This window comes from Rhinoderma darwinii, chromosome 8 (assembly GCF_050947455.1).
Source record: "Rhinoderma darwinii isolate aRhiDar2 chromosome 8, aRhiDar2.hap1, whole genome shotgun sequence".
NCBI classification, from domain to species: Eukaryota; Metazoa; Chordata; class Amphibia; order Anura; family Rhinodermatidae; genus Rhinoderma; species Rhinoderma darwinii.
The window spans coordinates 103,082,245-103,104,202 of NC_134694.1; the positions used below are offsets into that span (position 1 = coordinate 103,082,245).

A 21,958-nucleotide genomic window follows, 5' to 3' on the forward strand; every position below is an offset into this window, starting at 1 on the left:
ACAGACATGAATGCCTAGAGGAGCACGGATACGTATCTATTTTTAAAAATTAGTAGAAGGTTGAAGCCAAGAACAATGATAAATTAACCTGACCATCTCCAGAATAAGCTGTAGCCATGGAGCGAATCGTATAGGAAGAAGAGAGTTGTAACAGAAAGAAAAAAAAAATATGGTAACGAAAAAGACTACGTTTTAAACATAGGCGCATCTCCGGCTGTCCGTGCACCAGGAAGGGAAATCTACACCATAGATTTACGCTATCATTTATGCCCGTTTCTGGTATAAATTATAGCAATTGTGACGAGCTGTGGCTGGCCCCACCCCTTCCTGTCAAGCCCCACCTGCTTTTTTGAAAAGTGCTGGGATTGGTGGAAAAAGCTAAAAAGTTGCATACGCTTTTTTTGCAAAATGCGACTCTTCTACATTAGAAAACTGGTGTTGATAATTTAATGAAAATTCCCCCCCCCCCCCCACACTGTGTATATATGTTTTTTCAGACGAACGTTAGTCCAACAGTGGTACCTGCAGGCCATTTACTTTTTCTATACAAAAACGTACACAGGCATACGACCTCTGCGCAGGCTATATCAGGTGCCATATGCATGAAGATATTCCCCTAGATGAAATGCTTCCTTATAACCAATGTACATAGAGTCTGAGGGAGCATATCACGATTTTGAGCTGTTGCATTCGTACAGAATCCGACAGAAAATGGCATTTTTGTACTCACCGTAAAACTACTTTCTCGTTGAAATCATTGGGGAAGACAGCAGCATATGTAAAGACCCTTGTCGCTAAAAGGCTGACACTAGGTAGAAAAAGTCTCGACCTCATTTATTAAAGGGAAACGGTCAGCTGCTGCTGACAGGTTCCCTTTAACAATAGTAAAACTAGCCTGTTGCCCATAGCAACCACTCACAGTGCTGCTTTAAATTTTCCAGAGCAGTTTAAGAAATGAAAGCTGCGCTCTGATTGGTTGCTATGGGTAACTTGGCAGTCTTGCGGTTAGACGAGCTCTATATACGTCTGGGAACAGAACGGTTCATATTGATGTGACGGACGCCACACGCTGTAAAATAGTCAAAATACACAAATCACAATTTTTTTTTCCCCAACAAGTTTAAAGGCTTTGTAGACTTAAAAAAAAAAAAAAAAAAAACAACAAACCTTTTTAACACTTTTGGGTGACATTAAAATGTTTGTTTAGGGCCTGTTCACATCAGTGTTTCGTTTCCATTCAACCTTTCCATCGGAGGAACGGAAAGTCGAACGGATACGATAGCTTTCGTTTGCATTACCATTGATTTCAATGGTAATGCTTCCGTTGCAGTTCGTTTCCGTTACGTAAAGTTTTGTGTGTTTTTTTTCACAAAAACAATAGCGCCTTTTGTTTCCGTGAAAAAAAGTGAAACTTTACAGAACGGAAACCAACTGCAACGGAAGCATTACCATTGAAATCAATGGTAATGCAAACGGAGGTGATAGTTTCCATCAAATCGGTTCCTCCAACGGAAAGGTTGAACGGAACCGATATGAACAGGCCCGTAGTTTTTCTGATACAGCTTCTAGATCGTCGGTCATAAAAGCTTTATCGTTCGCTACGAGCCGATTCCATCAGTTCAGCTAAAGTGACACCTGGCAGAGCAGGTACTGTGTGTGTCTAACACACAGGACCACCATAATACCAAGTTACATCTAAATTACGGACTTAGATGTGATGGATATTAGCGGGATCTTGTGTGTCAGAGACGCAAGACCCGCTCTCAGCTGAGCCGTCACTTCAGCTGCACCGATGGAATCGGCTCATATTGAACGATACAGCCTTCATGACAGAAGATACATAGAAGCTGTATTGAAAAAACTAAAACATTTGAACTAAAAGTAAATTTAAAAAAATAAATAAATAAAAAAAACACACACCTAAAAACATTGAAATAAAAAATAAATAAAAATAAATTGGACATCGCCTTGAAGTTTCGTTTATGGAAACTACCTTTGTCAGTTTCATATTTACAAAAAAAAATACTAAACAATTATTTTTTATTAAAAAAATGTATTTAATTTCATGAAAATGTTCTGGTAAATAATACAAATACCTTAAAAATAATGATACCTTCAGAAATACATAATTTTTTTTTTTTCCATAGATACAAAGAAATGTGCCATACACGCAAAGAAAAAAAAAAAAATACTCTACACCTCATCACCACTTCAGGGAAGTGGGTACAGCAACTTATATAAACAGCATCACCAAGTATTTCATTAAAGGAGGACTCCATCAGAAATTAAAGTTTAAGTGAAACTCCTCCCCTCCAACTAACCATGCGGTTATCAAGTCTCGTGACGTGTAATAAGCGCCAATAGCGTAAAATAAACAATTGACAAAGGGACCTTCCTTGCAAGAAACCAGCACATGTAGAATAAAAAGCAGAGGAGTAACTTGAAGCTCTTAGGCCTCATTCACACGAGCGTATCAGATTCACGCACGTGAAAGACACACGTGAATGCGGTGCATGGTTTTCACGCCCCCATTGACATTAATGGGCATGTAGGTGCGTGAAAACGCACCAATATAGGACATGCAGTGAGTTTTACGCAACGGACTCTGCGTGAAAACTTCTGCATGTGTGAATAGCCCCATTGAAATCAATGGGTCTGTGTGCTGCGCGTGATTTCCATGCGCGGCACATAGACGTTATTCAGGCTTGTGTGAATGGGCCCTTATGCAAAATCAGTAACAGGCCCCCCCCCCCCCCCGCCCTCCAACCTACCATGTGCCATTTATAATACTGGTATCTTATGTGGCATAGAGGCCCTTTTGGACACCTTTATACACAAGGGCCCAGGTGCAACTGCTACCTCTGCACCCCCTGTAGCTCTACCCCTTGTGAAAGGGAAAGAACTTCAGACACGTAAATTTGATCACTGGGTGGAGTTCTCCTTTAATGCAATATTACAGCTACCTTTACAAGAAGTATCCAAAATATACAGGGCTCATAATTAGAAGGTAAAAAAACAAAAAAGTTATTATAATAGTAGCAATTATTCAATAGAATAAAAAAAATAAAAATAAAATAACACTGCCTTGTTCGATTGGTCCTCTTTAGGTTTGTGGCAGCCTGTAATGTCACATTATAACCAGTAGGTGTCAGTGCCACACAATAAAATCATAAGGAGAGACGGACTATTCTCCACAAGGAGCTCTGTACAAGAGGACATAAAAGCTGGTCATTTATTTACCATGAGACTGGTTGAGTTTCCATGATTCTGTGCAATAATACAATGTTACTTTACAAGAAAAAACGACAAGTAAGGAAATATCATTATAAAAGGTTTTAAGTATTTTAGTAAACAGGGGCAAGAGCGAACTTAAAAGGGTTGTACAGGATTAGGAAAAAAAAAAAAAAAAAAAAGTTTACTTTTGCTCACAAACAGCATCACTTGTCCTTTGACCGTCTAGAATTGTAGTTCATCCTCAATTTGAATAGAACAGAGCTGCAATTCCAGATACAGCCCATGGACAAGAGTGGCGTGATTTCTGGTTAAAAAATAAAAAGTTGTTTTTTTTCCTAATCCCATGCAATACGGTGTAATTTATATAGGAAACTGCATGATCAGCGATCGTCAAATATCTCTCTATTGCTCAAATCACCCTCTTTATGAGCGGAAGCAATTTGGGGCATTTAACTTTCCTGTGAATGTTCTTTGTTAGGGTAAGTTCACACGTGGCAGATTTCTCAGTCACCTTCCCTGCTGGGAAAATACAGGCTCAGTAAAATGGTACCAGTGTTCCTCTAAACCACTCAGCACTAGGCTTTTCTTCACTTGGGCCCGGGCAGAGTACCCCCACCCTTGCTACGCCTCCGGTTGCAGTCCTTATTTACTAGAATACATAGAAGCCATTTAAATCCATGATCCTTAACAACATCTTGTCTATGAAGAGTGTAAAACCGTCAGATTCAGTGCAATGACGACATCATTTATTTTCATTATTTTGCCTCACCAAGCCAGAGGCCAGTACATATAAAAATCCTTAGTCCAGATGCCAGACACTGTATGGGTCGTGCCAAGCATTGATTTAGGGAGAGTCTATATAGAATAGCAGAGCGGTCGGCTTACTCTGTCCATGATTGATTCTGTTTAATTAGGTGAAAATGCTGTAAAATGTTGTTACTTTATCACAGTTTTTCCAAGTATAATAATTTTATGCATGGAGTTTGGAGACATATAAAGATAAAGCGATACCCGATATAAGCGGGGGATGGGTTAGTGCAGACTTTAAAGGCCACGTACGCGGTCATAACCACATTTTATTTTATTGTACCTTCACATAGAAAGCGAAAGATAAAAGTAACTCTGTTAAAAGTCTTGTTTAAAAACTTTCCTGCCGTTTTGTGTCTACAGGACCTATGCATCTTCATGGTAACAGAGTACAACTAAACCCAGTGTAGTCCGATTCTGCAGTCAGTAATTCTCCCTTCATCTTGCTAACCTACCGAATGTAAAAACGGTAGGAAATTTCCAACGTTACTTTATTTTGCATTTTACGGACAATAAAAATAAACTTGGTTGGGGTGGTGGACACGGCTTTTAAAGGGGTTTCCCAACTGCAAACATTGATGGCATTTTAATGACATTTCCCTGATCAGTGGGATCTCAGTAAAGCACAGCAGCGCCTTCCGGTACGGTGAAAATCACAATTGAAAAATTGTTGCGTTGCAATTCCTGATACAGTGCTGGGTTGGGGGGGACGGGGGGGGACACACCATGTTGCAAAAGGTGCCGCCGTGCCATTTTTTTCTAGGCATAAGTGGGGGGTCCCAGTGGTCAGATCCCACCAATCAAACATTAAGGGGATATCTAACCAATATGCCATTGGCGGTTATGGTGGGAAAGTCACTAACACAAAGCAACCAGAGCCTTGCGGTCATTGATGGTCACAGAAGAGAAGCCACCAATGCAGGCAATTGCCAAGCTGGGCAGCTAGCAGTGGCAGCAAGCAAACGGGTGCATGGAATGGCAGAAAGGATAGGGATGTAATACCTTTTAAGAAATGCTTTTACATAATCAACACTTTCCAGCCTTGATGATAGTTGTATAGATAAGTGAATCTGCATGCATGCCCCTTACCACGTTAGCAGCACACAGGGTGGCACATCATGCGGAGAAATAAAACATATGAGCAGCAACACAGCATAAGAGAAGTCAGACAGGTGATGGAACCAAAGCCCCTGACGTCAGCCATGCGATTCTGTGCCCGGTGACATGCGTAAAACGTCAATGTCTTATTCTGGGATTATTCCAAGCACACGGCTAATCATTCACTATCCAATCACAAGCGCTGCGGGAGGACACCTGGCAGGAAGCTGAAGGGTTAATAGCTGACTTTGTGCGGTCTCCTCTCATAGCCTGCGGGTTTGGGAAGAACAAAAACTTCAGTCCATGTGAAAAAAAAATATGAACCCTGTACCCCTAAACATCAAGCGGCTTACACAGCAACAATCACTAAAGACAACGTATGGAGTGTTCAGTATCCGGAGTGCACTAGAGCTCAATACTGCGTCCAGACATGGAGAGGAAATCCTGCATGTCAGGCAGATTTCCTCCAGCAGGGGGCAGCTCTGAGGATTGTCTAATGACATACAGAGTACAAGGCCCATAAAATGTCTGGATAACTGGGTAAACTGGCTCTTTTGTATACATCTAACTCCAGGCCGCTCATATGGTTCAGTATACGGGCAGAATTTACTAGATAATCATCTGTCACTGGGGGTTTAGATGCTCACCATTTATAATCCTAATCCTTTCTATAAAAGGGATATCAGCGCTCTATAAATTGACTTCCCATTGAGCTTGTGCTTATACACAGGAGCCAATCTGAGCACACAGAGCTGCAGTGTAAAGCATGGGGAGGGATAATGCTGAAAAGCAGGCAACATGAAGATAATACTTGGTAGGTAAGCATTACCCATACATAATAAATTATCCTTCCCTTGATGGTTGGGGATGGGGAGAGGGCTTACTCTAAAATTTACTAAAGAACACTACGCATAAGCGGCCAATGCGAAGAGAATTTTCAGGTGGTGTGCATAATTTACATATAGACTTTGGGAGCAAAAACAGGAGAATCTTAGAAGTACCTTAGGTTAAAGGAGTTGTTTAGTTATCCGACTAGGCCATCAATATCTGATCGGGGAGGGTCCGACTCCCAGCACCCCCACCGATCAGCTGTTTTGAAGGAGCCACGGTGCTCGTACGAGCGCTGCTTCCCCTTCATTACTTATCTACTTGTACTGTGAATCGCGACACACTTGTAGCAGTGGTTCACAGTATTAGAGTCTTCTCCCATTTAAGTAAATCGGCGATTCACAGTACTAGAAGCGACAGTAATGAAGGTAAAGCAGAGCTCACCGAGCGCCGCGGCCCCTTCAGCTGATAGGCGGGGTGCCGGGAGTCAGGGCCGCCGATCACATATTGATGGCCAATCCTGAGGATAGGCCATCAATTTCTGATGACTGGAAAACCCTTTTAACTTTATTAGGACATCCAACAGATGCCCTTATTTAAAGGGGCACAGTCAGGTAACTGTTCCTTACAGCTGGACACTGTCTTTGATGTAGGTTGAAGCTTTTCATTCATCCATTTATCCCAATGTAGGAGACTCCTTTTACCATAATTTGTGACACTAGACATCAGTACAGCGCATAAAAGTCTGTTCCTTAATAAATCACTGACCTGAGGTTGAAAAGTTCCCTTCAGATTTTGCGTCTTCATTGAAATCCCTGGTATTGCTGGCCGGGGGAGGACTGTCCTCGTTGCTACTACCTGGAGGCGACAGCAGTTCCATCTCCTCTCCCCAGTCGGTTACTGGACAGTGTCCTTCTGGGGAGAATGGGCTGGTGGGTTTGGACTCCACGGCTCGCTCATCAGTGCTCACTTCGGGTGGAGGCATCGTCAGCTTAGGGGTCTCCACGTTCTTTGGTAGCCTTTGTTCTTTTGGGGTGGCTGGAGGAGCTTTGTGGAGATCCTTACTGGTAAGATCTTCCTCAATTTCTAAAGAATCATCTTCCTCCTCCTCATCATCATCATCTACATCATCTTCCCCGCTAGCAGAGGTCCATTCTCCATCATCTTCTATATTTTCATTTTTTTCTTCATTTATCTTTTCATCTGTCACAACTACTGATGTCTGTTTCTTTGGCTCATCTGCCTTCTTTATCTCCTGTAATAGATCAAAGCAAGACGAATGGGATATTACCCAGTTACATTCGGTTTGTAACCACACATTCTCTAATGGCACAAGGAATACAGATGTGATCGATTACGCAGACAGGTTGGATGGACAGCACAATATACACATGGCTGATATGGAGATCCCTAAAATCCACAAAGGGGTAATGGAAATAGTTAACCAAACCAGACATCTAGCCGGGGAGCACGAGACCACCTGATTGTTTTGCTCAGTAACAGATGCCTTTAATACAAGACGACGCAGCAATACAGCTTGGCCACCACAGAGTACAGGTCTGCAACCTCGATGAGGATGCCAGGAGGTGTCCTCCAGAAAAGAGCCAACTACATCCATGACCTATCCTTAAAAATCAGAAAAACGAAGGCCCCTTCTCTGCAGTACCAAACACAGAACATCCATTCACATGGCGCTTAAATGGTCTGAGTTGTAGTACTAGATACAGCCACACGCATACGAACATCATCGTGTTGAGTACTGCAGTGAAGGGGTTACAGCGCTCCAACTAGTGCCGCTGCCTCTTTATTCGGCTTATCATAGGAGTCGCCGGTGTGGATCCCCATATTAAATCACACATAAGGGCCATCAATGCAAAATCACGAAAAACCCTTTAAAATGACCCAATTCCAAAAGCCGTTCTTGAAACTTACAGACTTCTCCACACAAGTCTCCTTCTCTTTCTCCTCTGATGGCAGAGGTTTCTGCTTTTCATTTTCAACATAGTCATCATCATCATCTTCCCACCGGCTGTCATGCATGCTGTAAAAGAACGTGAAAAACATGACTTTAGCCAAATTCCCTTTAGATCCTCAGCACAAGCAATTTCTGCTACAAGTACAGCTCCATACACACTCGCTATTACGGAAACAGTCTTTTCATTGTGACCATTTATATACATTCATTGTGAATTCACTTTCACCTACACTCCTATATAAAAGACAACTGCATAAACAGCAATTTTCTAATATATTCTGTTCATCAGAACGGATCCCTTTATCAGCAGGGATAAACCTGCAGATATTCCCATCTATGCAGCAGCATAAACAGGCTTTCATAAAACAGCCCTCTTCTGACAAGATTACAGCAAGGAAATTCAATTCCGATAAGACGGTCTGCTGCCGCATTGTAACGCAGCCAAGTCGAAGCAGTTTTGATAATACAAATAGATTAGTCAATTGCAACTTAAGCAATACCCTTATATAATAATGAAGGTCCACCAAATTATTTAGGGTGGACGTTTTTCTACCGTAGCCTTAAACCCACCTGTAAGGTTTATGCCCAGCCCGGCCTCTAGTCGGATTCCTCCTTTGTGCTGGTCTTTTAAGGTTCTCTGAAAGGAACTCGGCCATAGTGGGTGGTTTGGGAGCCCCTCGTTTCCCTTGGTCTGTAAGAGAAACAAGCAAAGCATTAAATAGAAACCAGCATCACACACCCTTAGGTCACATCCTCAGAGTTCTGCCTCCATGATCATCATGTAGGAGCTTATTTTGCTTTTATTCGTTTTATAACAACAAGTTCTACAACTTTCTAATACACTTGCAGCTTTAAAGGGGTTTTACACAGAAAATGTCAAATGCCAGATAGGTGCGGGACGTCCCGCACCCATCTTTCTAGAACAGCACCCCATAAACCCTGTTCTACCGCTTTATGTTCGGGCAGACACATAGGTTTCCCAACCACGAAGAAAACTGAAAACTCACTGAGCTACACTGTTTCCGGAAGTCCCATAGAACTGAATGGTAGTTACGGAAACCGCGTAGCTCAGTGAGTTTTCTTCTTCACGGTCGGGAATCACACACGTCGGCTCGAACACAGGAGCAGTAGAACGGGGTTTTCATAGGGCCATGTTCTAGAGACATGTGCGGGTCCCTAAACTTTCAAAATACTTTTGAAGTGCATAGTGACGCGTCAGAAGTTTTAATGAGTGGGGGTCTGAGCACGGAGACCCCCACCGAGATCGCTAAAACTAAGTGGCAGAAGCGCTCGGGTGAGCGCTGTGCCGCTTTGTTTCTGAAGGCTTTTCTCAGAAAGCCGAGCAAGTGGTGTACGAGCTCAATAGAAACTCTATGAGCCCGTACACCCCTTGCCCGGCTTTCCAAGAAACAACGATCAGAAACTAAGCGGCACATCAATCACCCGAGCGCTTCTGCCGCTTAATTTTAGCAATCGGTGGGAGTCTCAGTGCTCAGACCCCCACCAGTTAAAAACTTCTGACATGTCACAATGTATGTCAAAAGTTTTTTGAAAGTTTAATTACCCTTTAAAAGGGAATATGTCAGTAGTTTTGAGACCTTAAATCCGCGCTATATACGAGAGAAGGGCATTGGTTTGGGTTGCAAGTTACATGACCAGGAATTCCCTCTGCGCAGCGTTTGCAAGTGCCACGGTTTGCTCAGGAGACCACTAGAGCCGTCAATCAGAGCAGAGGGGACGGTGTTGGCTGTGTGCAGCGAGTACAACCAAGGAGCACTTGCGACCTTGGTGTCCGGGGCATTAAACATTGATTTCTCGGTCATGCAACTTAGTGACAGAGATAAAAATGTAATGTTACATTGCCCTCCCGCTCCTTTATATTGCACTGACAGCAGTTTGGAGGACTCAAAACCGCTGACAGGATACCTTTAGGCATGGAAAGGATCACGATAGGTTTTCAGCCTCTGAATGTAAACTAGAATGTTTCCATTCACTGACAGAAGGTAAAAGTCTTACAATGATGAGAAACTCAAAGTATAATGGTGGAATCCTTCTTATAGAACAGGTCACGAGTAGAAATAAGACAATATTCACCTCTTCTGCTAATTGGTTCTTCCTCTACATTTGGTGTACCACCCTCTTTAAACCTGTCCAGGGCAAAAAAAAAAAAAAAAAAAAAAAAAAAAAAAAAGTCACAGGTTAAAGATCGTACATGTTAATAATGACGTTTAGTGGGCAACATCTACATAAATCATTCTGGCTACTCACATAGTATCAGTTTTTTCTGCATCCCACTCTCGCCTCCACTGTCCGGTGGGCTTTCGGTGCCGTGCTAGCCTCTCCTGATCAATCTGGTCTCGCTCTTGTTTCCACCGTACATATTCTGCACGCTCTTTGCCGGTCATTGACATGGTCATATCCATTTGATTCTTTCCTCCAGGTCTCCGTCCCTTTAATTAAACGTCAATGTGATAAATGGGGCACAAGCGGCAATTAACTAAATACAAAAACCTTCACCGCACACGTCTTTGAGAATCAAACTTACATGACTTTCCTTTTCCCGGTCCATACCAGTTTTAACTTTCTCAAAATCAGGGCCACCCCAATTTCTAATGTGTCTACGGCTTCCCTCCTTCCTGTCAACTTCTATGATGGGGCCTGTTCTTCTGGGGTCATCAAGGAAATTGCGGATTGGATTTTTTTCCCGGACTCCGCCCTACAAGAAATGTAAACATTCAGTTGCACCAAAGAATTTATAAGGAAGAGCTCACTCGTGTATAGCACTTTGTACAAGGGTGATGTGTGGTTGGCGATAAAGCCGAGCTTCACACCCAGCCTTGTGTAGATAACATTTGTGTTCTTAAAAAAAAGTCACATTAAACGAGTGAAACTAAAAGATCGTGTTCACAGTTTACATGCAAGATTAATATGCATATAAAAAAAAAAAAGCACATTTGTAACTAAATTACGGATCCTGAGGACCTGTACTATAGTGCCGAGCTGAATTCATAATTCTGCAGGCTTCAGAGCTGAAATCTCCCAGTATTCTTTGCTAACTCAGAGCTTGCTGTGGTGATTTGCATTCTGTGAAGGGTCGTCTTTACACCAGGCAATGTGCAGCCATCTTATGTAGGAAATTTTAGCCATCCCTTGCATTATATAAGCTCAGCTAAGCTGTTAGGGGTGTGTCTGACAACAAGCTTGTTGACCGTTTCCACTGACGACCAGCAGAATTTAGACGGCTATAAAAAAAAAAAAGTCACCTATGAATATCTATCAATATTTTACATTACAGTTGGTCTTCTAAAAGTATAGTCACCCATGTAGCCCCAGAATGACACTAAGCGATGGGAGGGACACAGGCTAATGCTTACCCTTTGGCCCCGTTCATATTCTGCAATCTTCTCCATCTCCTCATTCATCTTTTCTATATTCTGTTTCCTTCTCTCTTCCCATTCCTGAAAAAAAAACAAAAAAACAAAACACAATTACAGGCTATTCTGCGTGTACATTTTATTAAGATTTGCATCAGCCTCACTTCAACACGCAGGACAGAGTATTAATTTCTCATTGCTTATATAACTCCAACATATTTTGCAGAACTGTACAAAGATAGTTTCCATTCACATCAGTCCGACAATCCAAAAGTCACATATAGCAGACACAAGAAGATCAATTTAACCTATCTGTATGTTGTTAGAGCGCAGGAGGAAACTGACACGCATACGGGGGAAAACATACATACGCCATGCAGATGTTGTCCTTGGTGAAATTCAAACCCAGGACCCCAGTGCTGCAAAAAGGTGCTACCCACTGAGCCCCCGGTGTTCTCTTCTTGGATGAGTTGAGCAGAGCCAGAGCCCCCATATCTGTTCTCAAATAAATTGGAGAAAATTACAAGAAGCTCAATTCTAATACCTTTACTTTTCTGTCAGGTCCTGGACCTCCATCCACCAGTCCTGCAGGACCCCCGCCTCTGCCTCCCATTCCACCGCCCCTGGCTGGAGCTCTTCCACCCCTCTCTGCTCCTCTGGGGGATGCCATCCATCGGTCTCCAGGAGAATCATCATTCGGAATCCTTGGACTTCTCTTTGGCATATCCGGGACTGGATTCCTCCTTCCCCTTGATGGTCTTTCAGATGGATGACTGCCATCACTCTCTCCTTTAAACGGTTCCTGAGGTTTATCATCTTGGGGGATTCGCCCACTTGAGTAAAGTCCCGTGCGGCCGCTGGTCCTGTGAGTGGGACTTCTCGGAGAGGTTTCAGAGCGAGGAGAAGTAGGCACGGCTTTGGGCGATTTCCCATCATTTACTACTCTCTTCTCCTGAAATAAGACGGATTGTGTTAGAAGAAAAAAGGATTTCCCGTTTCTGTCAGGTGACATTTAGAGACATCACAATACTAATAAGCAAATGATTTTCAGGGTATCTTATATGCTACTCATGTGGATAATGTTAATGCCAGAATTAAAGGGGTATTCCCATCTCACACATTTATGGCATTTCCACAGGATATGCCATAAACGTGTGACAGGTGCCGGTCCCAGCTCGTTTTTTTCCCCGTAACTCCCATAGAACTAAATGGAGAGAGCCATGAGCACATGCGGCCCCCTCTCCATTCATTCTACGCCTGGACACAGCCAACAGTGGTCACCTCACAAGGTGGGATGAGGGGCGGGGAACCCCCGTTCTCCACATAGGTGCAGGGGTTCACGGCTATAGACACATTTATGGCATATCCTGTGGATGGGAATACCCCTTTAAAAGTCTATGTCTATGTGTAACAGGACAGCACGATCAGACGATACAGGATTAATTTGTGGCCTGTAACCATGGAGACGCAGACCAGGAGCTGTATACATAAAATTATAGGATATTTTGAATCAAAGCTATTGACATTTTTATTTATTTTTCATTCTATATGCATTGGAGCATGCTTTTTTTTTTTTCTTAGCCAAACCCAGAATTTGATCCAGGAGGGGAGACACTTTAAGGCCTTCCGTTACATATTTCTTCTGTTTAGGTTCCATTCCGGACTTTGGCATAAAAAAATACATGCAATTCCGCACTGTGTGAACAAGCCCGAATATAGTATATCCCTCTGGATATTCTGGAATTTTTGGCAATCTCTGTGCAAATGCCTGACCGCTACGTCTTATCACTGTAGAAAATATCCACCACCTAACCATCCAGACAAACCGCTATTTGCACAGATGACACAAAACAAGTCCGGAAGTCTTCATCACCTGGAAACGGGTTTTCCAGTGTCATGAAAATAAAGCTTGTACATTGTATTAATAAAAGTTACCCAGCTTTGTGTTTCATTCGCTCACAACTTTTAACATCTCTGCATGCAGTCATTGATTAGAAATATTTTTTACATTCAGTGTATGGAAACCGGTCCTAACCCAGACAGCTGCAGACTTAAGGTAAGGCTGCATGGAGCGGCATTGACGTGATCCCGATGTGTCCAGCAGCCACATCGGCACTCTATTCGGTGTGGCTGTCAAGTTGCTAGTTAGTGGCCACTCGTTGCTGTGGGTAAAATGGCTATACCCTTCAAAGTTGTGCAGCCATTAATCAATACTCCCTTTATGGCCGTACGATTTTGAAGGAAAACAGTCATTAACTAGCAACTTGACAGCCGCATCAAACAAGGTGGCGACGGGACTGTCAGACCCATCGTGGCTACGTCAATGCCACTCCGTGGGACCTTACCCTCAATCTATGCACCAGCTGTGAGGTTAAGACATCACAGATCTCTCCCATGTCCTGGGCGTCCGACTGCTAAATCTTACTTATAACGTATCAAACTGCACTTGTAAATAATATTAGTTCTATACAGGCTTTCAGCCTTTGGATGTAAACAAGAATTTTTCAATTCACTGAAAGCAAGCAGATTCGTAAATGATGTTGTCCCAACATGATGGATCCTAGTATAATAAGATGGTGCAAAACGTGTTTTCTTATGGATGTTGTAGTAAAAATCCCAGACCCTCCTACTACTACGTGTACTTTATAATGGCCAGCTTATACTTGATGTATAGAAGTCACCCTCACCCCGGCAGAAACATCCAGAGTGATTGAGAAATTCTCCTTCTCCTTCCGAGCTTTGTCTGGCTCGCCATCTAGGGGTTTCGTTTTTCTTGGGGTGGTCACAGCAATCCCCTCTTGTTCAGCCATCTTGCGGTCTTCTTCAATCATCTGGGAGGGAGAGAAAAATCTGTGAGACGCCCTCATACCCAACACATATATGCTCCGCTTTGGATAATGTGCACAGGGATTATTATTATTTCTGTTTCTTATATAGCTCCAACATATTCTGCAGTGCAGTACAGAGGTCAATACTTACTGTCCCCATTGGGGCTCACAATCTAAATTCCCTATCGGTATGTTTTAGGGGTGTGGGAGGAAACCGGAGTAACCGGAGGAAACCCACGCAAACACGGGGAGAACATACAAACGCCATGCAGATGTTGTCCTTGGTTGGATTTGAACCCAGGACCCCAGCGTTGCAGGGCAATAGTGCTAAGCACTGATCCCCGTGCTGCAAAATCGTGCGGCCCTAAAGTGTGTACTCATTGGAGTTCTTTAAAAGGGTAACTATACTTTTGACATGTCAGAAGTTTTGAATGGTGGGGGTCCAAGCACTGAGACCTCCACCCTCAGATGTGCGCTGTGCCTCTTAGCTTCTAATCGGCTTTCCTCGGAAAGCTGAGCGAGCGGTGTACAGACTCAGACTTTCTATTAGCCCGTATGTCGCTCTGAGGAAAGCCAATCAGAAACAAAAGCAGCACAGCGCTCACCCAAATGCTTCTGCCGGTGGGGTGGGGGGTCTCAGTGCTTGGACCCTCACCAATCAAAACTTCTGCCATAACACTATGACATATCAAAAGTTTCAGTTTAGTTACACTCTAAATCCACCGGTCACGCTTCGCCCCCTTTGGCCCTGCATTAGGCATTGGACGGTATCAGTTTTGTCCGGAGCATGCCATTATTTTTTTTTTATTATTATTATTATTTTACTACGATAGGCAAGACGACTATTCTAGTAATGAAAGGGTAGATTTACACATTAATTTGAGAAGTCAGAAAGTTACATTGTAGAATGCTTCAGACATCAAGGGCAACAAAAGCAGAATTACAAATGAGGATTGTAGTAGGGATCCAATCCTTATAGGACACACATAAACATTTATAGGACAGTATTACGTTAACGGTGATGGGAGGGGAAACCAATTACGGGGAATAGCAGGGATTTATTTTATATTGAACGGGAACAATTTCGCATGTTCCCGTCCCAGCAAAACATTTGTGTAAATACAGAGTGCAGACCGTTGTCCCGATAAGGACGTCTGCCTGGCAGGAATCTGCGTGCGTAAACCCAGACTGGCATCACCCCAGGAATAGGGGGCTTAGAAGGGAGCATAGGGTGGGTGATCATATAAGGTACCAGGCTGTTAATGGGAATGTGTAATCAGACAATGACCTATTGTTCCAAGTTTTTTTGTTAAAATATATTTTAAGAATTGTTGGTGATTTGTCCATTGTATTTTCTATGTCATTATCTATATTAAGGGTAGGAACACACAGGGCGCGGACAGGGCTGATACACTGTCAAGCTGCGCAGCACATCCGGCCTGAACACCGCAGGGAATGCTGTCCGAAAACGCGTTTTTTCGGGCGTAAAATTCTGCTGCGTATATTAATCGCACATACTTACCACCCTCTCCCTCCTCTGACGACCGCTCAGGCCTCCTTGGATGACGTTGCAGGCCATGTGATCACTGCAGCCTGTGATTGGTTGCAGCAAATCACATGGCCCGCAACATCATCCAGGGAGGCCAGACTGGAGAAGCAGGGAACTCTGGGTAAGTATAACTTTATTTTTTTTTCCCTTACTCGAAAAAACTGCACCGCAGGTCAATTTGTGTGAGTTTTTTCCGACTAAATTTTTCCGCAGTCTGGGGACAAGATTTGTTGAAATCTCACTCACACTGGTGCTTCTGTAACACACTGCAGATTTTCCACAATTAATCCGTTGCGGAAAATCTGCAGTGTTTACACGGTGTGTTTTCCTACCCTAAAACAATAATCCTAAAATCTTGCAGTTTTCACTCTGGCCACTGAGTCTCATAATAGACTGACCCTTCCTGTTCTGTAGAGATCAATTCTCAGCAGTCATCTCATTATCATCACAGGCAGGATTAGGGTATGTTCACACGCACTGTTTTTAGACGTAATTCTGGCGTTTTACGTCTCGAATTACGCCTGAAAAAACGGCTCCATTACGCCTACAAGCAACTGCCCATTGCTTGCAATGGGATTTACAATGTTTTGTTCCCACGAGGTGTTATTTTACGCGTCACTGTCAAAATACGGCGCGTAAAAAAGGACGCCTGCGAAAAAGAAGTGCAGGTCGTTTTTGGAGCCGTTTTTCATTGACTCCATTGGAAAACCGCTCCAATAACGTCCGTAAAATACACCGTGAAAAACGCGACTTGCTACAAAAATGTCTGAAAATCAGGAGCTGTTTTCGCCTAAAAACAGCTACATATTTTCAGACATATTTTGCTAAGCCGTGTGAACATACCCTTACAATGACAGATAACACCTCTATATAGATAACATAGGATCCACCATTCATAATAGACTGACCCTTCCTGTTCTGTAAAGATCACTTCTCAGCAGTCATTATCGTCAGGCCCCCATGCACACAACCGTATTTTCATCTGTAAATCCGGTCCGTAAATCCGGATCCCTAGTCATCCATAACTTATCCGTATGTACGGCACGGTATCCGCACATACGGTCCGTAGTAAGAGGGAGGCTGCAAATGATGCACGTCTGTAGCCGTCCGTATTTACAGAAGCGCCCATAGGCTTCTTTGGGAGAGTCTGACATAATTACGGACAAGAATAGTACAGGATCTATAATTTTTTTCAGCATGGACGCCCATCCGTAAAAATTCGGAAAGGTGTCCGTGGCCAATAGAAATGAATGGGTCCAGAATTACGAATGAAATATATGGTCGTGTGCATGGGGCCTCACAGGCAGGATTACACTGACAGGTAACCATTATATATAGACAACACAGAATCCACCTTTCACAATAGACTGATCCTTCCTGTTCTGTAGAGATCACTTCTCAGCAGTCATCTGATTACCCGTCATTGTAATCCTGCCTTTGATAATAAGACCTCTATACAGATAACACAGGATCCACTATTCATAATAGACTGACCCTTCCTGTTCTGTCGATATCGCTTCTCAGCAGTCATTATCATCACAGGCAGGATTACACTGACAGGTAACATCTATATATAGATAACACAGGATCCATCATTGACAATAGGTGATGGACACAGCTCCCCTCCTCCCCCTCCCTGCACAATGACCTCTGCACAGGTCACAGAGAATGCCTAGAAAACTCGCCCATAGAAGTCAAAGGGGCCCGTTCTCTACAGAGGTTTTTATGGCATATAAGTCTGCTGTAAAGCATATCTCTAAGTGATGTTGGCAGCAGCTCAGGCAAGATGACTGCGCCCAAAAGGATATACAAATAAAAACAAAATTAGGAAAAAAAAAAACCATATAGGAGATACATTCCCTTTAACACCATCCATCTGCTTTATCATAGACCGGTACATTATATAACCAATATACATTATATACCTGAACTACACCTGGAATAATAATAATAATAATAATATATGCTTATTAATAGAGGCTGAAAGGCGCACACCCTGCTCAGGTTACATGACGCTGAGTGTATATCTACCTGGTGTCTTCTGACAAGAGCTTCATTCTTCTTACGCAAAGCTTCAATCTTCCTGTCCAGCTCCGCATCCTTCTCTTCTTTGGACTTCATGTCTAATACGGAAGCCTGTGACGACACAATCACTCCCATCATTCAACAGATCCCACCAAGAAAACCGCAAAGCAAAAACTACACTTCTTCCCTGAGACATAGGGATGTTCGGGGGTGTTGAATACTTTCTCTGGACAACTTGGTCTCCCTTGGGTGCATCCAGTCCGGGTTCCTCTCTGTAGCTATACACAGAATACAGTAACACTTCTATATTTACTATGAAGGTACTTGTGTAGGACATACCCCAGATCTACTTTGCCGACGAGGGCAGAAGTGGAATGTATAGAACATCTCAAAAACCCCTTTCCGTTTGGCCTATTAGGACAAATGGACAAAATAGGGGGGGGGGGGCTCCGCTCAGGATCCCCATCTATGATCCATTGACTATATCAGACAGACCCTTTGTGTAGTTGTGCAGTCTTTGAGGTCCTATTTTATATTTGCCCATTAAAGGCTTTGACATTGAATTATTATTTTTTTTTACATATGTTAGGGGTTACCTGGAGTTAGAAAGAAGTTGCACTGAGTTTCAGGCCTCGATCTTCATACATTTTCAGACCCTAATATGCAGTTTGCCACCTTCTCCTAGTTTCAGGCTTTACTCATGTGGTTGTGTCCCTCCCAGTAATACATGCCGGATGTAAGTTCAAGGATGCTGCTGGCTTCACTAGCTCTCATGTATTAGCACAGCTTCATTCCTGTACTGCTTTCGTCTTCTGTAGCTTACGAGGGATCTCTTCTCCCTCGTGCTGACAAGAGCAGATACCGAAGAGTTTGTAAAACCCATAGAGTCTGCCGCAGGTGCTACACCGTTTGTGTGATCTCTCCCCTTGCAGACTGCCGTGTCTCCTCTCTATCTTCACTCTGGTACTGACAGCCTCTGTAATTTGCCTTCCCTGAACACTTGGATGCTTTTCCCCCTCTCCATACTCTGATCTGCGGTGTATAATCTTCTCCCCCTGACCAGAGCAGTGTGCTTTGGGCTCTATGTCAGAATCATCAGCACAACCAACTATGTACAGGAGATACACAGACCCTACAGCCGCAAAACAGCAGGACATTTTTAAGGATTCGTTCATTTCCGCGCTAGGGCTCCGTTCCGTCTGAGCTTTCCGTCAGAATGGAGCCCTGACAGACACAAACGGAAACCAAAAAGGTGCCAACGGTTAGTAGTCGACTACGGTATTAATTCCATCAAAACAACGGAACCCTTGCACAACGGAGACAAACAAACCATTGGCACCGGATCCGTCACCATTGAAATCAATACCTATGGATTCCGTTTGTGTCTGTCAGGGCTCCATTCCGACGGAAAGCTCTAACGGAAAGGGACCCTGGCGCAGATGTGAACGAAGCCTAATGTAGACAATTTAGAAAGTTGCTCAATTACGCATTTAGGAAGCCAATGAACAATAATAAAAATTCAGTGCAAAAAATGTCCATAACCTTTAAGGCCGCATTTAGCAAATATAGGGCTTTGATCTCATGGGTCTCCTATAACTCAGAACTAGGGGAGAGCTATGCCGAGGATGAATACTGGGTGGCTTGTCATGCGTAAACACTAATGCCGCTCTGCTGGGGGCTCCCACACAGGCACCCCAAGATCAAAGTGGGTGGGGGGCATAGTGACAAGAGAGGTCCTCAAAGCTGTAAAGCCCCTTAAGACGCAAGTCGGATCACATAACACAAGTTCATGCCAACTTTACCATTGCTGTGGGTCGAGGTAACAGGCAGATTCTCAGGGGTGTCTTCTTTCTGCAAGTCAAAAGTGATCAATGTTAAATGAAATGCTTTAAAAGGGGTTGTGCGATCTAAACAACCCATTTCCATACGCCCACTAAAATGAAAACACCTGCAGTGTAGGAATATTCTTTTCACTGCTCAACATTGTCAATATCTCCACTTGCTGTCATTGAATAGACAAATTAATTGTTCAACTTTGCTACAATTATACACTGTCTAGAAACTCATCTGTGGGCCCTGGACTGCAGCCTGGTACAATATATCAGTGTAGATGAAATGTAACAAACCCTCAGGACAGAGAGACTTGTGCAGGTGATGTATTTAGCTCAGAAGATCGTCCAGACTGGATGTAAATGTAGATTTCACAGTAGGGGGGGGGGGGGGTTGCTTCTGACTAGGATCAGGATTTCCGACTCAATGTAAACAAGAGCCGTGCCATTCACTGACAGCAAGCAGGAATGGTGAGGTATTGAAACAAAGTATATTGGACATTTGCAGAACTTTTGTTACATTTAATACCATTGACTATTTCCCTATGGACAAACCGATCATTGTTACAATCAGTACGACTCAACCTTTCCATTGCTGCGCATGGAGAATCCACAGCCAATAGCTGCGACAGGGACCAGCACCGGGAAAAACGCAGAGCATATGCGACAAACAACACCACCAATGAGGCAGACTTCCCAGGATCATGCAAGACAGATCACCAGCTTTACCATACCTGCGCCACCATGCAAGACTCACACACCCCATGCACCACGACTGCCTCCTACCGTCCACCCCTTTAACTACACTATACCCATGTGGATAACACCCTGTATAGAACTTCGCGACACTCGTCAATACACAACGGGAGATAAAAGGGTTAATCCGCACTCACCTGCTCTGCTCTGCTCTGCGCTGCTTTGCTTTCCGGCTTCGATAACATGCGTGTTCCTCTTTAAACCACGCCCCTCCAACGACAGAGCGTGTAAGGGCGGAGCTTCTAGTGACGTCCCCGTCGGAAATTAGCGAATGGACGTTGAGTACGTCAAGGAGTAGGCGATGAACACAGCTACGGACACGTTTATTGTGGGCAAGATGCTGGCAGTGAGCTTGTTGTTGCGTTCATTCTTATCATGAGGTGAGAACGGAAAAGCTGCAGTATAAAAAATATGGTTGAAACCAGAGACGTGCAACTGGTGGCTCTCCTGCTGTTAATAAACTACAACTCCCAGCATGCCATGACTGGCACAGACTGATGTGGCATGCTGGGAGATGTAGTTTCACAACAGTGAAGAAATATGTTCATATACTGGGGAACCTGATTACCCTGATATTAAAAAGCACAGGCATTTTATGACTAGAGCTGTGTGTTTGGTGCCAAAAACTGGATTGGATACCATTATGGTAATGTAGTTAAAAAATCAGTAATTATGTGGCATGCCATTTAGCCGGAGGGGGGGGGGGGGTACTTGGGCTATATTCACACTAATGTGGGGGAAAAAAAATGGCCATTAAAAACTGATTAAGGGCCTGTTCACATCACCGTTCGCGTTCCGGGGTTCCGTCGGAGGTTTCCGTCGGGTGAACCCCGCAACGGAAAGTGAAAGTGAAACCACAGCTTCCGTTTCAGTCACCATTCATATCAATGGTGACGGAAACATCGCTAATGGTTTCCGTTCGTCACCATTCCGGCAGGTTTCTGTTTAAACGACGGAATCAATAGCGGAGTCGACTCCGCTATTGATTCCGTCGTTTAAACAGACACCTGCCGGAATGGTGACGAACGGAAACCATTAGCGATGTTTCCGTCACCATTGATATCAATGGTGACTGAAACGGAAACTGTGGTTTCACTTTCCGTTGCGGGGTTCACCCGACGGAAACCTCCGACGGAACCCCGGAACGGAAAGCGAACGGTGATGTGAACAGGCCCTTACTGTCAGTTTTAGGGCCTGTTCACATCAGCGTTCGGGTTCCGTTCAGCAGTTCCGTTCCCACTTTCCGTCAGGAGAACCGATGAACAGAAAGTGAAACGGAAACTATCTCTTCCATTTGCATTACCGTTGTGATGTGACAGACACCGCACACGCTGTGAAATATTGTCAAAATACACAAATCACGTTTCTATTTCCAACCCCTTTCGACAAGTTTAAAGGCTTTGTAGAATTTTAAAGGTTTTTTTTTTATGTGAGGTTAAAATATTTTTTAAATTGACTTTTGTTAAAAGTTTTGTTTAGGGCCTGTTCACATCAGCGTTTGGTTTCCGTTCAACCTTTCCATCGGAATGTTTCCGGGTTTTTTTAGGGAAACAGTCGACCGTACTATTGTTTTTGTGAAAAAAAAGCCTGCAAACTTTACGGAACGGACACAAACACAAACATACTGAAACTGAAGCATTACCATTAAAATCAAT

The 21,958-nt window shown here is 43.5% G+C and overlaps 2 protein-coding genes across 3 annotated transcripts in view; one reads left to right on the forward strand and one right to left on the reverse strand.

The window, feature by feature from the left end:
• CCDC9 (coiled-coil domain containing 9) overlaps positions 1-20,634 on the reverse strand; it is a 36,865-nt gene extending 16,231 nt beyond the window's left edge. Inside the window, exons 1-12 of the mRNA XM_075836045.1 lie at positions 20,441-20,634; positions 19,521-19,569; positions 17,725-17,829; positions 14,004-14,147; positions 11,861-12,268; positions 11,317-11,400; positions 10,488-10,658; positions 10,211-10,392; positions 10,037-10,089; positions 8,513-8,633; positions 7,900-8,008; positions 6,736-7,222 (exon numbers count right to left, since the gene is read on the reverse strand). Coding sequence (XP_075692160.1) covers positions 6,736-7,222; positions 7,900-8,008; positions 8,513-8,633; positions 10,037-10,089; positions 10,211-10,392; positions 10,488-10,658; positions 11,317-11,400; positions 11,861-12,268; positions 14,004-14,147; positions 17,725-17,829; positions 19,521-19,523 — 1,867 coding nt within the window. The 5' untranslated portion in view covers positions 19,524-19,569; positions 20,441-20,634. The remainder of the gene's footprint in view (positions 1-6,735; positions 7,223-7,899; positions 8,009-8,512; positions 8,634-10,036; positions 10,090-10,210; positions 10,393-10,487; positions 10,659-11,316; positions 11,401-11,860; positions 12,269-14,003; positions 14,148-17,724; positions 17,830-19,520; positions 19,570-20,440) is intronic.
• The window catches only part of BBC3 (BCL2 binding component 3), a 93,349-nt gene continuing 91,932 nt past the window's right edge, over positions 20,542-21,958 (forward strand). For both annotated transcript variants that reach the window (XM_075836047.1, XM_075836050.1), the window contains exon 1: positions 20,542-20,683. The gene's annotated coding sequence lies outside the window, so the exon portion shown is untranslated. The remainder of the gene's footprint in view (positions 20,684-21,958) is intronic.